Source organism: Symphodus melops, assembly GCF_947650265.1.
Source record: "Symphodus melops genome assembly, chromosome: 7".
NCBI lineage: Eukaryota > Metazoa > Chordata > Actinopteri > Labriformes > Labridae > Symphodus > Symphodus melops.
The window spans coordinates 3,483,900-3,505,519 of record NC_136697.1 but is presented as its reverse complement, the minus strand read 5'-3'; the positions used below and the strand labels follow the sequence as shown (position 1 = coordinate 3,505,519).

The 21,620-nt window shown below is 41.0% G+C and overlaps 1 protein-coding gene across 1 annotated transcript in view; it reads right to left on the bottom strand.

Annotated features, from left to right (window-relative positions):
* The window catches only part of LOC306827171 (uncharacterized protein), a 55,071-nt gene that overhangs the window by 24,639 nt on the left and 8,812 nt on the right, over positions 1-21,620 (bottom strand). Inside the window, exons 2-7 of the mRNA XM_079348840.1 lie at positions 13,744-14,009; positions 7,134-7,326; positions 6,852-7,050; positions 5,148-5,241; positions 944-1,229; positions 10-289 (exon numbers count right to left, since the gene is read on the bottom strand). Coding sequence (XP_079204966.1) covers positions 10-289; positions 944-1,229; positions 5,148-5,241; positions 6,852-7,050; positions 7,134-7,326; positions 13,744-14,009 — 1,318 coding nt within the window. The remainder of the gene's footprint in view (positions 1-9; positions 290-943; positions 1,230-5,147; positions 5,242-6,851; positions 7,051-7,133; positions 7,327-13,743; positions 14,010-21,620) is intronic.

The following is a 21,620-nucleotide window of genomic DNA, read 5'->3' as shown; positions in this document are numbered from 1 at the left end:
TTGTGTTACCTGTGCAGGGACCGAGTCTGCTGTTCCAGGGTATCTCCATAGCCCATCAGGGGTTTGATGGAGACACGGTACTGCTGCAGACCCCCTGGGATCCCTGCTCCCCCAGAGTCCACCAGGCCTGCCGCAAGGGAGGGGGGGGCGCTGCACTGGGAGGAAGAGAGGCGGAGGCGACCTCCTCCTCCTCCATCCAGCAGAGAGGAGCAGTACGAGTCTGAATAGTGAGGACCGCCTTCTCCATGCAGAACCAGAGCCATGGACTTCACGTTGTCAGCATCCTCATCTAATATTCAACCAATAATAAAACAGAGAATGTAAGGCAGTGCACAGATGAAATACACAGGTTGTATGGAGGCATTCTTTTAAAATCATCAACAACATCAACAGTAGCATGAATACATGTAAACGTGGGTGAGTTCAGGTAAAGAGGAGCCATTTTAATTTTGTTTTGTAAGTGAGCAACAGGTTATTTAAATTTGATGAGGAAGGGGAGGGGGAAGAACAGCAGTGTCATGTGATGTTTTGAGTTGGTTCAAAACCAGTCGCTCTGCTGAAGCACCTCAGCACAAGGATTCAGTGCGTTTAGCACAACCATAGAAACTCAAAGCATTTGTGCGGCACATTGATCCATTCAGACACTGATGGCAGAGGCTGCGATGTGAAGTGTCAGACAGAAGTTAGGTCGCATGCTACTGAGTAGCAGGAGCCATTTATGGTCAAGTGTCTGAGCCAAAGGCACGTGACTGCAGGGATTGAACCCTTGACCCTCCAGAGAGACAACCGACTCTGCACTGCCAGTAAGGGGGGGAAACTGGGTAGGGTCTGAGCTTCCTGATGCTGTTCAGGGTAAAGAGCAACTAATGATGTGAATCAATGAGCATTCATAATAATTGAATATTGCCTCAATGATCATTCTACATCCCTGCAGGAGTCTCACCTGGTTTGACGTCCCTCCTCTCCAGGATGGAGCTGCTGCTGTTGGTGCACAGGGACCTGGAGAGACCGGCCCCCGACAGCCGTTCCCGTGGTAATGTGGAGCTGCCCAGATCTCCTGCCAACCCTCCTTTGGCCCCCCCACCATAAACTCTCCTGGAAGGGGAGGAGGGCATGGAGCGCACCATGGGGGGTGACATGGAGCCCTGCAGGCTTTGCAGGGTACTGCGGCCCGATGACGACCGACTGTGAATCGGACTGTGACTCCCGTACAGAATCTCTTTAGAGATCTGAAACAAACCCAACATAGAACTGTTTACAAACACTGAAAATACTGAAAAATAAAAACCCATAAAGTACTGCTGAAATTAAAAAGTACTGCTAACATCACAAAAAGCATCAGGTACTGTTAAAAATACATAAAACTGTTTATTGATATAAAAAGCTCAGTTAATAAATCCTGTAAAGAAACACCAACATACTGTAAATAAAAACACAAAAAACTGTGAATAAATACAAAAGAGTTGTTTTGTGCTCATGATGAATCTATGATCTAGACCTGCTTTTTGTTCAGCGTGTCCTGATATAACTTTGAGCGCCAAGCTCTACTCCGAACTCCAGTTCAAAATAAACTGAAGCGACTTCAAATCTTCAATCAGAACCGCTGAGCGGGCTAATTTCAAGCCGTCGTCTTTCCCATCCTCCTCTCCTCCCTCTTCCCACTAAAATCCAGGAAGTGCTGATTACTATCAACAACAAGTCCTATAAGCTGAAACCAAATTGGTTACAAGGTGACTGACTAACTGAAAATCATTTAGTTTGTTTCCTCCTCCTCAGCGAGCACGTCGAAACATGTCGGCCCACAGATCCAGTTTGACAGTTTAATCAGAAGGAGTGGTCTCTCCATGTTCCTGTTGTGTTCAAGTCGCACACCTTTATTTGAACATCTGAAGAAAAACATGTCATTATCCGAGTCATGTTTGATAGTTTCTCAGGGAACTGGCCAAGAACTTATTTTAAGTTGGATGTAGGCTAGACTATAGCACATGTACTACTACTGTACTGTAACATACAGTACACTGTAATGTAATGCTGCGTGCACTGTATGTTACAGTATAATACTGTGTGCACTGTATGTTACAGTATAATGCTGCATACACTGTATGTTACAGTATAATGCTGTGTGCACTGTATGTTACAGTATAATGCTGCCTGCACTGTATGTTACAGTATAATACTGTGTGCACTGTATGTTACAGTATAATGCTGCATGCACTGTATGTTACAGTATAATGCTGCATACACTGTATGTTACAGTATAATGCTGCATGCACTGTATGTTACAGTATAATGCTGCATACACTGCATGTTACAGTATAATGCTGTCTGCACTGTATGTTACAGTATAATGCTGCATACACTGTATGTTACAGTATAATGCTGTGTGCACTGTATGTTACAGTATAATGCTGTGTGCACTGTATGTTACAGTATAATGCTGCATACACTGTATGTTACAGTATAATACTGTGTGCACTGTATGTTACAGTATAATACTGTGTGCACTGTATGTTACAGTATAATGCTGTGTGCACTGTATGTTACAGTATAATACTGTGTGCACTGTATGTTACAGTATAATGCTGTGTGCACTGTATGTTACAGTATAATACTGTGTGCACTGTATGTTACAGTATAATACTGTGTGCACTGTATGTTACAGTATAATGCTGTGTGCACTGTATGTTACAGTATAATACTGCGTGCACTGTATGTTACAGTATAATGCTGCGTGCACTGTATGTTACAGTATAATGCTGTGTGCACTGTATGTTACAGTATAATACTGTGTGCACTGTATGTTACAGTATAATACTGTGTGCACTGCATGTTACAGTATAATACTGCGTGCACTGTATGTTACAGTATAATGCTGTGTGCACTGTATGTTACAGTATAATGCTGTGTGCACTGTATGTTACAGTATAATGCTGCGTGCACTGTATGTTACAGTATAATGCTGCGTGCACTGCATGTTACAGTATAATACTGTGTGCACTGCATGTTACAGTATAATGCTGTGTGCACTGTATGTTACAGTATAATGCTGTGTGCACTGTATGTTACAGTATAATGCTGTGTGCACTGTATGTTACAGTATAATACTGTGTGCACTGTATGTTACAGTATAATGCTGTGTGCACTGTATGTTACAGTGTAATGCTGCATACACTGTATGTTACAGTATAATGCTGCATACACTGTATGTTACAGTATAATGCTGCATGCACTGTATGTTACAGTATAATGCTGTGTGCACTGTATGTTACAGTATAATGCTGTGTGCACTGTATGTTACAGTATAATACTGTGTGCACTGTATGTTACAGTATAATGCTGTGTGCACTGTATGTTACAGTGTAATGCTGCATACACTGTATGTTACAGTATAATGCTGCATACACTGTATGTTACAGTATAATGCTGTGTGCACTGTATGTTACAGTATAATACTGTGTGCACTGTATGTCACAGTATAATACTGTGTGCACTGCATGTTACAGTATAATACTGCGTGCACTGTATGTTACAGTATAATGCTGTGTGCACTGTATGTTACAGTATAATGCTGTGTGCACTGTATGTTACAGTATAATGCTGTGTGCACTGTATGTTACAGTATAATGCTGTGTGCACTGTATGTTACAGTATAATGCTGCGTGCACTGTATGTTACAGTATAATGCTGTGTGCACTGTATGTTACAGTATAATGCTGCATACACTGCATGTTACAGTATAATGCTGCGTGCACTGTATGTTACAGTATAATGCTGCGTGCACTGTATGTTACAGTATAATACTGTGTGCACTGTATGTTACAGTATAATGCTGCGTGCACTGTATGTTACAGTATAATACTGTGTGCACTGCATGTCACAGTAGAGCTTTATTGGTTAGTTATTCCATTCATAGTTTAGTTTCTTTTTTATTAAAGTCATTTGTTACTGGGAAAAATAATCCCTTTTTTCCTTTTGTGGTGAAAAACAAAGACCTCTGCACTAATGCTGCTTCTCTCCCAGTGCAGCGAGTCACAACAGTGTTTTTTTATGTAACACAAAAGCTCTCAAACACGTTTCTATTCCCAGTATGTTCAGGAGTAATGTAACTACTGTTACCAGAACAGTAGAACATTTGTACTGTACATTACAATGTATAGTTTGCACTATAGTACATTATACGCCTTGCACGGTCTAATTCATTTTATAATAATAATGCATATTATTTATAACACACATTACATTTCAAAGAAAATCTCAAAGAGCTACAAGTTCCCTAAAAAACAATAAGAACAGTAGTGAAGAGTCAGACATTTAAAACCAGGGAGAGATTTTACTGCATGTGAAGTCTAGTACTCTATGTACAGTAAACGAACACACACACACACACACACACACCTACACACACACACACACACACACACACACACACACACACACACACACACACACACACACAGGGCCTAAACATGCACACATACATTCAGTATAGATTAGTAAATGTACACATCAGTCCTCTCTTACCTGAGCGTGCACACAGTCAGTGATGATCAGGTGTGTGTGTGTGTGTGTGTGTGTGTGTATAACTACTCAATGCTTTAAGTAAACAGGGCGTCGATCTGTGAGCGTGTCACAACACGGCCTGCAGAAGAACCAATCAGACTGCTGTGTGACGGACAGTGCGATGTGTATTAGAGCTGTTCATGAATTTAAAAAATGTTTATGTAGAATGTGGTCAATGACTAAGACTGCACACCTGAAGCTGCTCCAACCAAATAATATTTCAGTTTTGGCTTTCTGTACCTTCACTGGAGAGACAGGACAGTGGACAGAGAGAGAGAGAGAGAGAGAGAGAGAGGGGGGGGGGGGGGGGGGGGGAGGAGAGAGAGAGAGAGAGAGAGAGAGGGGGGACTGACATGCAGTAAATGAGCCATTGATCAGAATTAAACCCTTCTGCTTGTAGGACTGCAGCCTCTTTGCATGGAGCATTCACATAACCCCCCCCCCTCCCCCCCCCCCCCCCCCCCACACACACACACACACACACACACACCTTGTCTTTGTTGTAATATGGTGAAGTTAAAAGCTCAGATTGAGTCGAGTGTGGGATGATGTTAACGTGACTGAATGAAGCACACGGTGTGACTCACCCTCCCCTCCGTCTTTGCAGGTCTGGCATGGCGGTTGAATATGTGTGCCGGGTCTTTATGATAAACCTTGAGACAGGAGTGTGACGAGATGTTTCTGAAAGCAAAAATAACACAGTGACACAGACAGAGAGAGAGAGAGAGAGAGAGAGAGAGAGAGAGAGAGAGAGAGAGAGAGGCTGTTAAACTGGAGGCGAACAAAGAGACGCTGATGCTACACGTAGAGTCACCCTTCACACATCTTTATATTTAGGAACATAATCCCTGAGTGCTGCTGTTCAAACACAACCATGCTCAGCTGAGGCTGGACAGCATCCATCTCTCAGAGCAGGTGATTCTACTATATCATATAATGTTCTTGTTGCTCTGACCTTTGACCTGTGTTACAGCGCTCGCGCTCTGCATTACAAATAAAAAAAAATTCTCGGAGCCCCTTTTCCTCGATAGAAGATGTCACGAGGTCAAAGAAATGTTTGGAGTAAAAAGGGAGAGTGGAGAGGGAATGAGGGAATCCAAACACTCTGACTGCGCTCACGCTCATGTGTGACGTACGTCTGCTGAGGCGAAGCGACCATCTACTGAAGATGGACTACTACGAGCCAGCTGTTCATATCTGATGCAGACAAAAGAACATGAACACCGTGGTGCGTTCTATCCAATGTTAAAGGAGATGATGTTGGCCACATTGTAACCTCCAGTCAGAAGTGCCCAGAGGGGTCCTGATCAGATATTATGTCACATCTATTGGCCTTTTAAAAGTGAAGGAGGATCCCTGCAGAGGTTTCCTCCTCATCTCTACGGTTGAGCTAATCCACCCTGCAGGAGAAACTTCATGTGGCAGCCAAGTCATTCGAGTCCATCGGTGAGTGTTGGAAGTTTTATCTGGTGCATTGAAGCTGCCTTGCTCATTCCCCTCAGGCCTTTCCCACCACTGTTTTCTTCATGACACAACTGTAAAATACTAATAAAAGGATAAACGTTCTTAAAACACCCCTCATCCCAACTTTTGCAAAGACAATACAAACAAAAAGCCTCCCTGAGGGGTCCCATCTGCTGAGGGTCTCATGCATTATTGCTGTTTGCAAAGTTTGTCAATGTCAAGTTGTTGTCAAGTCAACAAATAAAAATGATGAAGAATAATCTGCCTACATGAGAGAAAAAAGAGGATGAGGAGTAAAGCCTGACTTTCCCCTCCACAGCCTCTGAACACTCCTGTTCTACTCATGTCTTTCACTGAGGGGGTTCATGCTATGGTTTTTTAGGTTGCAGCAAAAACATCCTCTGATGGCATCCTGGACAGACGCCCCTGCAGCTGCTTATAAACCAATCATTGGCAACATGGGCAGAGAGATCTGCAAGAGACTCCATGAAGCAGCCCTCTCTCTCTCTCTCTACCACATTACTCACACCCAGGAGTGTCTATCTCTTTTCTCTGCAGAGAAATCAATACAAAGGTTAGTGCGAGTCCACTTCCTGAGCACTGCCCTTGAGCAAGGCATGCTGTGGGAGGCCCCCCTCACCCCCCTGAGATCTCTCCATTAATGCATGTCACTTGGATCCTGTGTGTGTGTGTGTGTGTGTGTGTGTGTGTGTGTGTGTGTGTGTGTGTGTGTGTGTTAAACAGTGTAAAACTGAATTGCCCCTCGCAGCATTAATAAAGTATAAATGATTATTAACTTTGTGATCCTATGTCATGGTGGGACTCACCTGATGTCATCGAGCTCGTAGTAGAAGTTTCTGCTGCTGTCTTTGATGTAGATTGCCACATTGGGAGACTGCAGCATCTTCACGGTGAGCTGATGGGGGAAGGCGGTAACAAAGAGAGCGTGCAGAGAGTCCTCAGTGCTCATCTCAGACGGCATCCTCACCTGTTTCGTCTCCTCCCCATACTGCAGGTACACCACGCCTGAGCACAAGCAGAGAGGGAGTCAGTCTCTGACACAAGCTTTACATGACACCCCAGAGCATGGCCGCTGTGTGTGAACCCACCGTGCGGCCGCTCTCCTGTGTGACCTCCTGACCTCCCCACAGGCAGACTGGATCTGCTCTTGCAGCCCCGTGTGAAGGGGGCAGAGGGGGAGGGCAGGTCTGTGTCAGACATGGTCTCCTGAGGGTCCAGCTGTTCCTTCGGGACCAGCCCTCCAGCTGAGGGGGCGCTGTCAGAGGACCAGGTACTCCCAGGCTGAAGAGAGAGAGAGAGAGAGAGAGAGAGAGAGAGAGAGAGAGAGAGACAGAAAGAGAGAGAGAGAGAGAGGGAGGGAGAGAGAGAGAGAGAGAGAGAGACAGAAAGAGAGAGAGAGAGAGAGGGAGGGAGAGAGAGAGAGAGAGAGAGAGACAGAAAGAGAGAGAGAGAGAGAGAGTCCTTTAGTTGGATTTCTTTGGTCCGGACTAAAAACAATGTTGGTGTGGTTTGTTTTCTCTTTGCACTTTTCACAAGAGACCAAGAATGTGTACCAAGAATCAATACCAAGAACTCGTCCTGGTATTGATTCGGTCCAGTCACAAACGTTTGCAGAACATTTTGAGCAGCACGAGTCAGTTTTAAGATGCAGTGTTTATCATTTGACTACGACGAAGACGTGCCACAAGAAAGCTGCAAAGGAGAGCTCAATGTGTGCCTGCTACGGCATGCTATCAGCAAGCCATTTGTGCTGAAGCAAACAACAACAATGATCTCCCATAATGCTCGAGGCAACGGGAGCCTGGTCAAAAAAGACGTACGATTTTTAGAACTGGGTCAGACTGAAGTCCGGTCCACCAGGGTTGGTTAGGAAGCCAACCGAGACCATCTCCTCTGCTGGGTGTCGGTCCAAATGTTTAGTCCGAGTTCGATGGTTTGTATTCACATCTGTCCAACAGGTCTGCACCAGGGTTTTTAGTTTGAGTGACCTAAACAAGGTGACTGAACAGCAGCATGTGTTTGGACAGAACTCAGCAACGACAGACTTCATGTCGTAAGGCTCAGTAAATAACTTATATTTAAACCTCTGCAAAGGCATTCATGGTCGTCTCCTCCGCCATTGTCTGACATGAGAAGAAGAAGGTTATCATGAGATGACATTAATGAGCGTTGGGCTCCAAGAGCTCTGGTGTTGAAAACAGGCTTGTCTGTGGACACGGCCCCTAAAGCTTCTGTTGGTGTCAGCTGGTGAAAACGTGTTGTGACATTAACGTCCTGATTGCGTACGATAGCAGCATGGATACAGTTAGTTAGTTCATTGTTTGCACGAGATGTCTTTACACATGTCTGATGCTCAGATGATGTAGTCATGCCCACAGGATTCGTGTGATTCTGGATGTGGAGCAGAACGTGTGAGTTCACAGGAATGACAGGCGTGGCGTGGTTGAGCTGAGCTGCTCGTGAAACTTTTCAATAAAGCACTCAGCTGCCTCATTATGTAAACATAATAAGCAAAGACTAAATAAGAAACAGTGGTGAGAAGTGCAAAAGAGGCTGAAGAACCATGATGATAAAAAATGTTATGTTATGTTATGTGACAGATGATCATTTACATGAGGTTGTTTTTTTTACAGTATTTACATTAAAAATGTGCTTAGGTCGATCATTTACATTAAATATAGATATGTATATGTATGCAATGACCAATTTGAACAAATCCAATATTGTTTAGGAATGAATGTGGACCAGCCTGTTGATGTGATTTGTATGTTTGATCCATTTATTCTTAAACAACTTATGGAAAAATAAATAAGACAAAACACAATGTCTATTCAATACAACAAACACAGCTGGAGCCTCGATTAAAAACACTCAGGCTCCACATTGTGCCCAGTAGAGGGACTACACACACGTAACCAAATGAAAATACATACCAAACAAATAGTTTGGCTCCGACAATGTTTCTGTCCACTCACAGTGATGGTATGTTCCAGAGTGACTTCAGGTGTGACAGCCTGAGGGAAGGAGCTGCTCAGCTTCCTCCTCACAGACAGACACTCCTGTTCATGCTGTTTGTTTGTCGTCTGTGTTTGTTCTCTGTGCTGTAACAATACCACCTGTAAGACTTACAGTTCACGTTAGCAGCACACTATGAGCTGCTATGATTAACGATGGGTTTTATGGTTTTACTGTTTAGATGTTAAATGGTGTTAAGTCTGCTGAGATAAAAAGTGGAGGTGACGAAGCGTCTCTCACTCGGAGCCTGAAGCTACGAGCTGCCTGATGTCATCAGATCACCTCTGACCTCCTTACACCTCTGCTCAGAACACACTAACACACACAGTCCTTCATTATGATTAATATTCTGTATTATTATTAACCCCCTGACGCCTATTGTCGCGAATTTGCATCAAACCGCTTCCGCTCCAAATGCAGCCAACATAGCGTCCGTATTCCTCCACTGAGGGTTGATGCACTTTCAATACATACCAAGGAACCAACCTGAGAGCCAAACACACGTTTATGATGCTTTCCTGTTTGCTTCAGAAAGATAATCTTCAGAAATGAACACCACTTTAATGATGTTTATCATCAGAAGTGAAGCGCTAATGTCATGCTACAAGTGAACATGGTCGTGTGGCTTCGACGTCAGCACTCAGGATGTCTCTGGATGTCTCCCACAAGCTAACCAGTTTAGAGAAACCGTAGCCTAATCAATAGTTTATTAACCCAACAATGAAAGCTGCAGGAGACCGTGTGTCTGATTATAACTTCAAACAGAGATAACGTTTAACGTCTCATTCAGCCACTTGTTAGCAACCATTTCAAGGACACGTGAAACATCATAGTTCACAAGTGTATTCACTGACGTGTTTAATGTCAGACAACAACAAGAGAACAACGTGTCGGGCCTGAGGTCACCACAGACCTTATTTCAGTCATCCAACCACCAACTCATGAAGAGTTTGAAGCAATCGATAAGCTAACTTACTTCCTGGTTTTAGAGCTCATCCTGTGGCGCCCCATACTGTCCAATATCAAGCCGTCTTCTCCGGTAACGATTGGTTCATAGCTCAGTGATCTGGTCATTTATGGATTATATATTATTGATTAACATTGTGGTGCCAGTTTTTTTAGTTTCCGTCAGTAAGTGGACAGGTGGCTTTAAAACTAGTTATTAATAATTTTTTCTATGAAAACATTTATTCTCACCTGCTGTTCATCTGATAATATCCCGTAAGATAACTGTGTAGATAAGTGTGAATATGACACGGTTAGGTGGCCACCTTCAACACATTTTCATACCACTCCAGCCCTCATCATGACGCTCGCTGACACAGCAAGAGAAGGTCATGTACCTGTCCATTCAGAACTATTCTGATTCACTGACATACGCAGGGCGGTGAGAACATTTCTACACGTGTATTTGTGAATGAAGCCCCACGAGTCCACCAGGCTGTAATTACACACAACTCTCATCCTTCAAAATATCACAAAGAAAGGGTTATAAAATCAGACCGAACATGTTCATATCTGCAGTCAAAATGAGCATTTTCACTTCTGGGGGTTTGTGGAGAGCCTCAAGTGGACACTCGAGGAACTACAGTTGTTTGGACTTCAGCGTTGACTTTATTTATCCTGAAGGTTACAGCTTGTTAAAGACAGACTCCTTTAGGCACACACACGAAACACTGCTGTACATTCCTCTTTCTCACACACACACACACACGCACACACACACACACACACACACACACACACTGATAGTTATAAGCTCTGATTTCTGATTACAGAGCTGATATGATTTAGAGGACTTCACTTGTCGTGTTGAAAACAACTGATGATGGTTTTTAGTGATGTCACATCTTTCCGCTGTGACTGGATCTCAGATCAGACTGATAATCAGAGTGGTTTAAATTCCAGCGACAGATTCCTTCCTTTCTTTTCATCTTTTGTGCGCAGTGTGGAGCTGAAGTGTCAGAGCGAAAAGAAGTGGTCGTCCTCTTGTGATTGGCTGAGAGGAGGAGCTGACACCAGCAGACACAAACCATCATAGATCGACAGACTGTTGTGTGTGTTTGATTTTAGATATCACTGATGTAATCTTTAGACTCTGAACATTCATGGTGCAGTCTTTATCATTCTGACAATGAGAGACACGTTCTGTAAACCCACGAGTGCTGTAAATAGTAAATGGACTTGAGCTTGTACATTTCTTCTGGCTACTCAAGGTGCTTTTACACTGAACGTCACACATCACACCCTGACGTTAGAGACCTCTTTCTCTTGATGGACCAGCATCTTTCTCCATTTGTTTTCATGAGCAGAGAGCGTCTGATCAGGTAAATAATAAAACCTGCAGCGGAGCAGTGTCGCTCATACAGCGGCTACAGTCAACAGGCTGTTGTCAGAAGTAACTCATCCCATTTATAAACATGACGAAGCAGCGGGAGCAATTTGGGGTTAAAAGAGGCAGGTACAGAAAGAGGTTAAAAAAAAAGTGTAATGTTGTCTATGCTCATCAATCAATCTGAATTTATGACGTGGCAATTTATAACAAATGTTACACTTCGACACTTCATAAAAGACCTTAATCTTTGTTATATCATCTACAGACCCAACATGAATCCATCACTGAGACGTCTTCAGAAAAGTTACAGCGGAGAGGAAAAAACATCTTTCAGAAGCAGACTGACGATGAAGAGACGTGTGAGGAGACGAGGACAGAGACGAAGAGACAGACAAACACATCAGACAGATTTGTATCTACAAGGCCAGTAATGAAAGTAAACGTGTGTAAAAGTAGGAGCTAAGTAAATTATTATTATTTACATGATGTTAAATAAAGAAATATTGATCTGAAAACACTGATTGTTAAAGTTTGGATTTTGTCTTTTTAATGTTATTCTCCTTTTTCAGTCACATCTTGATCCAATGATAAACTTGTGTTTTTATTATCACTTATCGGTCTGATCAAAGATTATTCATCTCTCAGGTCCTCGCTCCTGTCAGAGCGATGCGATCATCCCACATGTTCCGGCCTTTAATACAAGCTGAGCCTGACATCTTCACATTTTTTATTCATGCTCCTATTTATTGTATTTTTTATTGTTTTACTGTTTTTAAAGTGTTTTTTGTTGTTGCCTGCTCAGCACTTTGGTCAACCAAGGTTGTTTTATAGAAATAAACTTTGATTTGATTTGATAAGGGTGACACTGCACAGTTCACTACACGGACAGTATGGGAGCCCACAGGGTGTAAATAAACTAGACTGAGCTGACCTTTGTTAAGATGATGCGTTATAAAAACAGGAATGGATTGATTAATAAGACACACAGGTGACGTCACAAAGGCGGGGATCAGTGTTGACATTTTAATGAAGTGTCATCACACTCTTCATTTAATGTCTTTATATGTTTTTAATGTTCAGACGCTCGAAAAGCAGCTCACCTTAAAGTTTATATGCAAGTTGAAACAAGTTTCAGGTAACTTTTTACCATTTTGTTTACCATAGCGAGGCTCACTTTGCTTCGCTGTGTTTACTTAACGACACGTTAATCTTCTTTTTATGTTTTCTCAAAAGCACTGGGTAACTTTTCATGCTCCTTTATAAAAGATTGTGTGACATGCAGTCACAGGTATAAATAAAGGTGTGAGGGAGACTTCATGATGCCATCACCAGGCGAACAAACACAATCATTTCTTTTCTTCCATGACATGAAAATGTAACTTCCTAATTAAACAGTGTATGCTTCTTCTGAATGCTGCTGCAAAGTGATTCTGCAGAAACAACTAAACATTGACGCTGAACAGAAGAGTGGGCTGAAACACTTCCATCAACACATCCTGTTGAAATGTTGCTTTGGCATATTGAGTGTTCAGAAGTGAACAGGGCGCTCTCTGCGGAGCCGAGCAGCAGGTGAACACATGAACAGCCTGCAGCTCTTTCTTCAAACTCAAAGTGAGCACTTTCCTTACATTCAGTTATATTAATAAGCACTTTAAACACTGCTGGTTGGAAACAACAGTGTGTGAACTAAAGAAGAATATAAACAGAAACCAGGGGATCTGTTAGTTAGTTTGAAACAGGTTAAACAAGCTTACCTGGAGGAGGCTGCAGGTGGACTGCTGCTGCCAACTTCAACACACAGCTAAGCTAAGCTAAGCTACGAGGCTAACTGAAGTTGAAATGAGGCTGTGAATACAAAAAAGTTTCCTCTGTTCAACGTTTGCTGTTCTGGATGTTTGAGTGTCATAAAAAGTCCAATAGAATCTCCTCTTTCTGTGGACCTGACTGTGTGTGTGTGTGCGTCTGTGTGTTTGTGTGTGTCTCTGTGTCTGCTGTTACAACACAGCTCCACCTCTGCAAATAATGCTGGCTCTACCAGTCTGACAACAGTCTGTTTATGATAACAAACTTACTACAGACACACACACACACACACACACACACACACACACACACACACACACACACACACACACACACACACCTCCTACACTTTCATAAACTCATTTTCATCCTCTGATTATTACATTTAAGGTAACCTTTACTGCACAAACAAGTTTAAGATCAAACTTGGAAAACGGGGTCATGACAAAAGCTTTTTTCTTTTTTTTTTCAGAAGAATTGAGACCGATGATGTTTTATTAATTGTGTATCATTCAGAGCGCTTTTAAAGTAATCTGCTCGTTCACCTGGTGTCCCATGATGATGGCTGCATGGTGAGGGTACTTCTGCCGAAGGATGTCCAGAAACACCTCCTTCTTCCTCTCCACATCCTTCATCTTCGCCTGGCTCTCTCTGGTTCCTGAGGCGGAGGAGGTGTAGCTTCGAGGTAAGGTGCTGGAGGAGTGAGGAATCGCACCGGGGTTACAGAAAAGATTGCTGGAGCTGTGATTCTTCTTCTGCATCGGAGGGTCTTTGCTGCTGGCCTTTACAGAGGAAGAAGAGTTTCCTGGATCTTAAAAGAAAAAAGAGAGAGAAGAAAGCAAAGAAAGGAAAGGAGGATGAACGAGTAGAAAGATTTCAACTTTTGTCAATCATCAACCTTTAAATCTTAACACAGAGGAAATGATATGAATGCCTCCAAAGCCCCAACTAATCTCATAACTGCTCTCTGCTTGACACCGACTCCTCCATAACACATTCAGTTATATCTGAAAAGAGCATGAAACAGCTTCTTTATGTGTGCATCAATCACACACAGTCACCCACTGGACCTATGACTTCAAGCCCACCATTAAGGAGAGGGTTCTGACTGCAGAATGAGGCGAAGACACACAAGTAGAGCAGCTGTCTGACTCTCAAGGACACGTGAATTGCAAAAAACAGCTAAAAACATCACAACATGCGTTGCAATTTTTTGGAAAAGCTGCTGCGAAATCAGACATTTTAGGCCGCAACAATCCCTCATAAAGTCCTGGAGGGACTGGAATCCCCCACCAAGAGAATCAATTAATAAAAAAAACACACTCCACATTTTCAACGAGGTTGGCCAGAGACCGAGCGTTTCATGCGGCTAATGCTACTGCTAACATGAGGCAGAAGGAGAAGCTGCGTTTCCGCAGACTTTGAATTTTTTCTCATAGATGTGCCTAAACATATACATCGGGAAAAAGCAAATAAAACCAGAAAAAGAAGAATATGGGAACTTTAAAATTATAATATATAATAAATGCAAAATATAGTGGCACACATTTTGAAACATTTAACGCACATGATAAAACCTTTAGTCCAAACAGCGAAGTAATCATTTAATCTTCATCATCTTGTTTTCATGATCGTGGGAACTAGGAGACCAAATTAAAGTTAAAACAGGATTAATTGCCTGGTGATGTTAAAAATGTTGAACTCAATGACTCTGAGCGGCAGGGCTCTGTTTGTAGAGTCATTGTATCTCAACCAGAAGGTCAAGGGTTTGATCCCCAGCTGCTGCAGCAGCATGTCTGATGTGTCCTTGGGCAAGGCACTTAACCCTGATTTGCTCCTGCTGTTTTGTTGATGGCGTTTAAATGCAAACAATTGGGATAAGTTACATCTGATGGTCTCACCACATCAGGGTTTGAATGTGTAGGGGTGACCTGCGGTGTAAAAAAGCGCTCTAATTAGTCAGAAGACTAGATTAGCACGTCCATTAACCATTTAATCAGCAGTTCACAAACACACACGTATATATAAAGGGTATGCTAAAAAAAAAAAAAAAAATCCTCTGCTGTCTGACCAGCTGATGTCTCCAGGTCCGGTCTGTCATCCCGTCGAGTCGAATCATTCACTCATCTTTCTGTTGAAGCCTCCAGTAAACGTTCACTACAGCTCCTAAACCTGAGAACAGCTTCAGTCAGAAACATCAGGAGGAATGTTGGAGGCTAAATAAGAAGACTGTGACAACATGTATTTTATATCTGACAGGTACTCGCTGACTGAACCAAACACCCCCAGAGAGGGCAACAAGTCTGAACAGGAAACGGAAAAGGTGAAGAGAGACATAATTGTTCCTCCTCTGAACCACTCCACATCTCAATTCAATTAAAGAAACTTTATTGAAATTGATTGTGTCTCTTTCTTTCTCACCCTCTCTACTGTATCTCTCCCCCTTTCTCTTTCTCTCTCTATCTGCCTCGCGCTCTCCCTCTCTGCCTCTCTCTCTCTTTCTCTCTCTCTCCCTCCCTGCCTTGCTCTCTCTCTCTCTCTCCCTCCCTGCCTTGCTCTCTCTCTCTCTCCTTCCCCACATTGCTCTTTCTCTCTCTCTCCCTCCATGCCTTGCTCTCTCTCTCTCTCTCTCTCTCTCTCTCTCTCTTCCCCCCCCCCCCCCCCTGCCTCGCTCTCTCTTTCTCTCATAATAAATCACATCTGATTGATCTGGTTCAGTTGGAGCCTGGAGATATATTTCAGCTCCTGTCTTTGTGGATATTTGGTCACAGTGTGAACAGTCAGTCCTTCAGACAGAGCCTGTCCATTAGCCTGTTAGCCTGTCGCAGGTTAACAATCAATACATTTACTAATGTAACTCTCAGGACTGCTGAAAAGTGTTGCTGAAATTGATTCAGTTTCAGCAACAGTTTCCTTATTGAAGTGAATACTTTGTTTTTATAGAGTCAGGGAAACGATCTTTATCCATCAGCTGGAATAACTGTTCATATGTCCCAGTTTTATGGTCTAATAGTCAGTCTCATTTAATAATCTGCAAGAAGTAACATTTGAAAAGTATCTTGGTGGATTAATGATTACAAACAAACACAAACTCATCAAGTTCACATTGAACTCCTGGAGCTTTAATCAGCAGATTAAGGCAAAGATTAGCTCATTTAAATACTTTTTACTGAGGTTTTAATTTGTTTATGCAGAATGTGATGAATGGCTCATCAGTGAAATGCAGTATTTTAGGCTTTTCATTTGGTAGAGTCTGTTGTCTCTCCACAGGAAGGTTGCGGGTTTGATCCCCATGCGATACTTTACCCCAATTTCCTCCCGCTGCTTCGTCTGCCTCGTATGAATGTGTATGAATGGGAGTAGTTACTGCTGATGTTAGCAACCTTTGCCATCATTGTGAACTTGTGGTGTGACCTGCGGTGTAAACACATTTGAGGAGACTAGAAAAGCATTATATAAGCTCAGGTCCATTTATTATTTACCAAATCAATTCTCATTGAGTTCTTCACAGTGGGTTTAAAGAATCCTTTGGACAACAGTTGACTCATCCACTTAAACTGATAACAGTTTATTCCTCATCAAAGATCAATTCAATGCAGGAGTCTGACAGTCTTGGTTCTGAAACTTACCAAAGTGTATTCTGCGTTCTTTGTTATGTATCTGTAATGAACTGTATTCAGTTGTTTGTGCTGCTATTTGAACTTTGTCTTTGTTGTGGGATTTAAATGATTGGTGTGTCCAACATGATTTTCTCATCGGATTAAAGGTTAAAAGCTGCAGCCTTTTTGGATGACAGGTCTGCTATTTCAAATTACATCACTACTCTCCATGTTTGCTAACACAATCAGTCATATGATTTGTTCTTGGAACAGACAGAAATAGTCCCACTGTGGGCATGGTTTAAAATAAGCAACAGAAACTGCGGCATGAGTTTTATTTGCACAGACAAGTGGCTTCACATGTAGCCTGAAAGATCAAAAATATACTCTGGAGATGTTTCCCAGGGCTCTGAGCGCTCATTGATGCATGCTGCAGCAGATTTTGACTTTAAGCCAAAAGAATGGAGAAAGAAAAATAGACACTTGACGAGAACAGGGATGCAGGATAGACTGTGGAAAGTAGTCAGGGATTCGACGATGGAAAGATGCCAGAAAAAAACACAATTTATATTTTTAAATTTGTGTATTAGCTGAAGCGCTCAGCAGCTTCCTAGCTAACATATTAATGTCTCCGGAATGATAAATCATTAATACATTTTCTATTGTTTCATTAAACTGCTGGATAAAGTTTGTGTCTGTGTTTGTATCATGACTTTAATATACTTATTATTCAAAAACAAAAAAAGAATTAAAGTATAGACAGATAAGTAATTATGTTTGAGGATGGAAGGCTCTTAAATGGATAGTTTGGTATTTTTGCAACAGGGTTGTATGAAGAAGTTTAAATATTAAAAATATCATTAACAGTAAATGTCAGTCAACATACAATATATTGTTACTACAGTGTGTTGTTACTACAGTGTGTTGTCACTACAGTATGTTGTTACTACAGTATGTTGTTACCACAGTATATTGTTACCACAGTATGTTGTTAATACAGTATGTTTTTACTACAGTATGTTGTTACTGCAGTATGTTGTTACTGCAGTATGTTGTTACTATAGTATGTTGTTACTACAGTATGTTGTTACCACAGTATGTTGTTACTACAGTATGTTGTTACTATAGTATGTTGTTACTACAGTATGTTGTTAATACAGTATGTTTTAACTACAGTATGTTGTTACTGCAGTATGTTGTTACTGCAGTATGTTGTTACTACAGTATGTTGTTACTACAGTATGTTGTTACTGCAGTATGTTGTTACTACAGTGTGTTGTTACTGCAGTGTGTTGTTACTGCAGTATGTTGTTACTGCAGTGTGTTGTTACTACATTGTGTTGTTACTGCAGTATGTTGTTACTACAGTATGTTGTTACTACAGTATGTTGTTACTACAGTATGTTGTTACTGCAGTATGTTGTTACTACATTGTGTTGTTACTGCAGTATGTTGTTACTACAGTATGTTGTTACTACAGTGTGCTGTTACTGCAGTATGTTGTTACTACAGTGTGTTGTTACTGCAGTATGTTGTTACTACAGTATGTTGTTACTACAGTATGTTGTTACTACAGTATGTTGTTACTGCAGTATGTTGTTACTACAGTGTGTTGTTACTGCAGTGTGTTGTTACTACAGTATGTTGTTACTGCAGCGTGTTGTTACTGCAGTATGTTGTTACCACAGTATGTTGTTACTACAGTATGTTGTTACTGCAGCGTGTTGTTACTACAGTATGTTGTTACTGCAGTATGTTGTTACTACAGTGTGTTGTTACTGCAGTGTGTTGTTACTACAGTATGTTGTTACTGCAGCGTGTTGTTACTGCAGTATGTTGTTACCACAGTATGTTGTCACTACAGTATGTTGTTACTGCAGTGTGTTGTTACTGCAGTATGTTGTTACTGCAGTATGTTGTTACTACAGTATGTTGTTACTGCAGTGTGTTGTTACTACAATATGTTGTTAATACAGTATGTTGTTACTGCAGTGTGTTGTTACTGCAGTATGTTGTTAATACAGTATGTTGTTACTGCAGTGTGTTGTTAATACAGTATGTTGTTACTGCAGTATGTTGTTAATACAGTATGTTGTTACTGCAGTGTGTTGTTAATACAGTATATTGTTACCACAGTATGTTGTTACTACAGTATGTTGTTAATACAGTATGTTGTTACTGCAGTGTGTTGTTACTGCAGTATGTTGTTACCACAGTATGTTGTCACTACAGTATGTTGTTACTGCAGTGTGTTGTTACTGCAGTATGTTGTTACTAAGGTGTGTTGTTACTACAGTGTGTTGTTACTGCAGTATGTTGTTACTGCAGTATGTTGTTACTACAGTATGTTGTTACTGCAGTGTGTTGTTACTGCAGTATGTTGTTACTGCAGTGTGTTGTTACTACAGTATGTTGTTACTACAGTATGTTGTTACTGCAGTGTGTTGTTTCTGCAGTATGTTGTTACTGCAGTGTGTTGTTGCTACAGTATGTTGTTAGTACAGTGTGTTGTTACTACAGTGTCTTGTTGCTACAGTATGTTGTTACTACAGTGTCTTGTTACTACAGTGTATTGTTACTACAGTGTCTTGTTGCTACAGTATGTTGTTACTACAGTGTCTTGTTGCTACAGTATGTTGTTACTACAGTGTCTTGTTACTACAGTGTGTTGTTACCACAGTGTGTTGTTACTACAGTGTGTTGTTACTACAGTGTGTTGTTACTACAGTGTGTTGTTACCACAGTATGTTGTTAATACAGTATGTTTTTACTACAGTATGTTGTTACTGCAGTGTGTTGTTACTGCAGTATGTTGTTACCACAGTATGTTGTCACTACAGTATGTTGTTACTACAGTATGTTGTTACTGCAGTATGTTGTTACTGCAGTGTGTTGTTACCACAGTATGTTGTTACTACAGTGTGTTTTTACTACAGTGTGTTGTTACTACAGTATGTTGTTACTACAGTGTGTTGTTGCTACAGTATGTTGTTACTACAGTATATTGTTACCACAGTATGTTGTTACCACAGTATATTGTTACCACAGTATGTTGTTATTACAGTGTGTTGTTACTACAGTATGTTGTTACTACAGTGTGTTGTTACATGTTGTTACTACAGTGTGTTGTTGCTACAGCATGTTGTTACTACAGCATGTTGTTACTACAGTATGTTGTTACTACAGTGTGTTGTTACATGTTGTTACATGTTGTTACTACAGTGTGTTGTTACTACAGTGTCTTGTTGCTACAGTATGTTGTTACTACAGTGTGTCGTTACGTGTTGTTCCTACAGTGCTGTTACCACAGTGTGTTGTTACTAAAGTATGTTGTTACTACAGTATATTGTTACCACACTATGTTATTACAGTATGTTACTACAGTATATTGTTACCATAGTATGTTGTTACTACAGTGTGTTGTTACCACAGTATGTTGTTACTACTTTGTGTCGTTACGTGTTGTTCCTACAGTGCTGTTACTACAGTGTGTTGTTACCACAGTACGTTGTTACTAAGGTATGTTGTTACTACAGTATATTGTTACCACAGTACGTTGTTACTAAGGTATGTTGTTACTACAGTATATTGTTACCACAGTATGTTACTACAGTATGTTGTTACTACAGTATATTGTTACCACAGTGTGTTGTTACTACAGTGTGTTGTTACCACAGTGTGTTGTTACTACAGTGTGTTGTTACTACAGTATATTGTTACCACACTATGTTACTACAGTATGTTGTTACTACAGTATATTGTTACCATAGTATGTTTTTACTACAGTGTGTTGTTACCACAGTATGTTGTTACTAAGGTATGTTGTTACTACAGTATATTGTTACCACAGTACGTTGTTACTAAGGTATGTTGTTACTACAGTATATTGTTACCACAGTATGTTACTACGGTATGTTGTTACTACAGTATATTGTTACCACAGTGTGTTGTTACTACAGTGTGTTGTTACCACAGTGTGTTGTTACTACAGTGTGTTGTTACTACAGTATATTGTTACCACAGTATGTTACTACAGTATGTTGTTACTACAGTATATTGTTACCACAGTGTGTTGTTACTACAGTGTGTTGTTACCACAGTATGTTGTTACTAAAGTATGTTGTTACTACAGTATATTGTTACCACACTATGTTACTACAGTATGTTGTTACTACAGTATATTGTTACCATAGTATGTTTTTACTACAGTGTGTTGTTACCACAGTATGTTGTTACTAAGGTATGTTGTTACTACAGTATATTGTTACCACAGTATATTGTCACCACAGTATGTTACTACAGTATGTTGTTACTACAGTGTGTTGTTACCACAGTGTGTTGTTACTACAGTGTGTTGTTACCACAGTATGTTGTTACTAAAGTGTGTTGTTACTACAGTATATTGTTACCACAGTATGTTGTTACTACAGTATATTGTTACCACAGTATGTTGTTACTACAGTGTTGTTACTACAGTGTGTTGTTACTACAGTGTGTTGTTACTACAGTATGTTGTTACTACAGTATGTTGTTACTACAGTGTGTTGTTACTACAGTGTGTTGTTACTACAGTGTGTTGTTCCTACATTGTGTTGTTACTACAGTATGTTGTTACTACATTGTGTTGTTACTACAGTATGTTGTTACTACAGTTTGTTTTTACTACAGTATGTTGTTACTACATTGTGTTGTTACTACATTGTGTTGTTACTACAGTTTGTTTTTACTACAGTATGTTGTTACTACATTGTGTTGTTACTACATTGTGTTGTTTCTACAGTATGTTGTTACTACATTGTGTTGTTCCTACAGTGTGTTGTTAC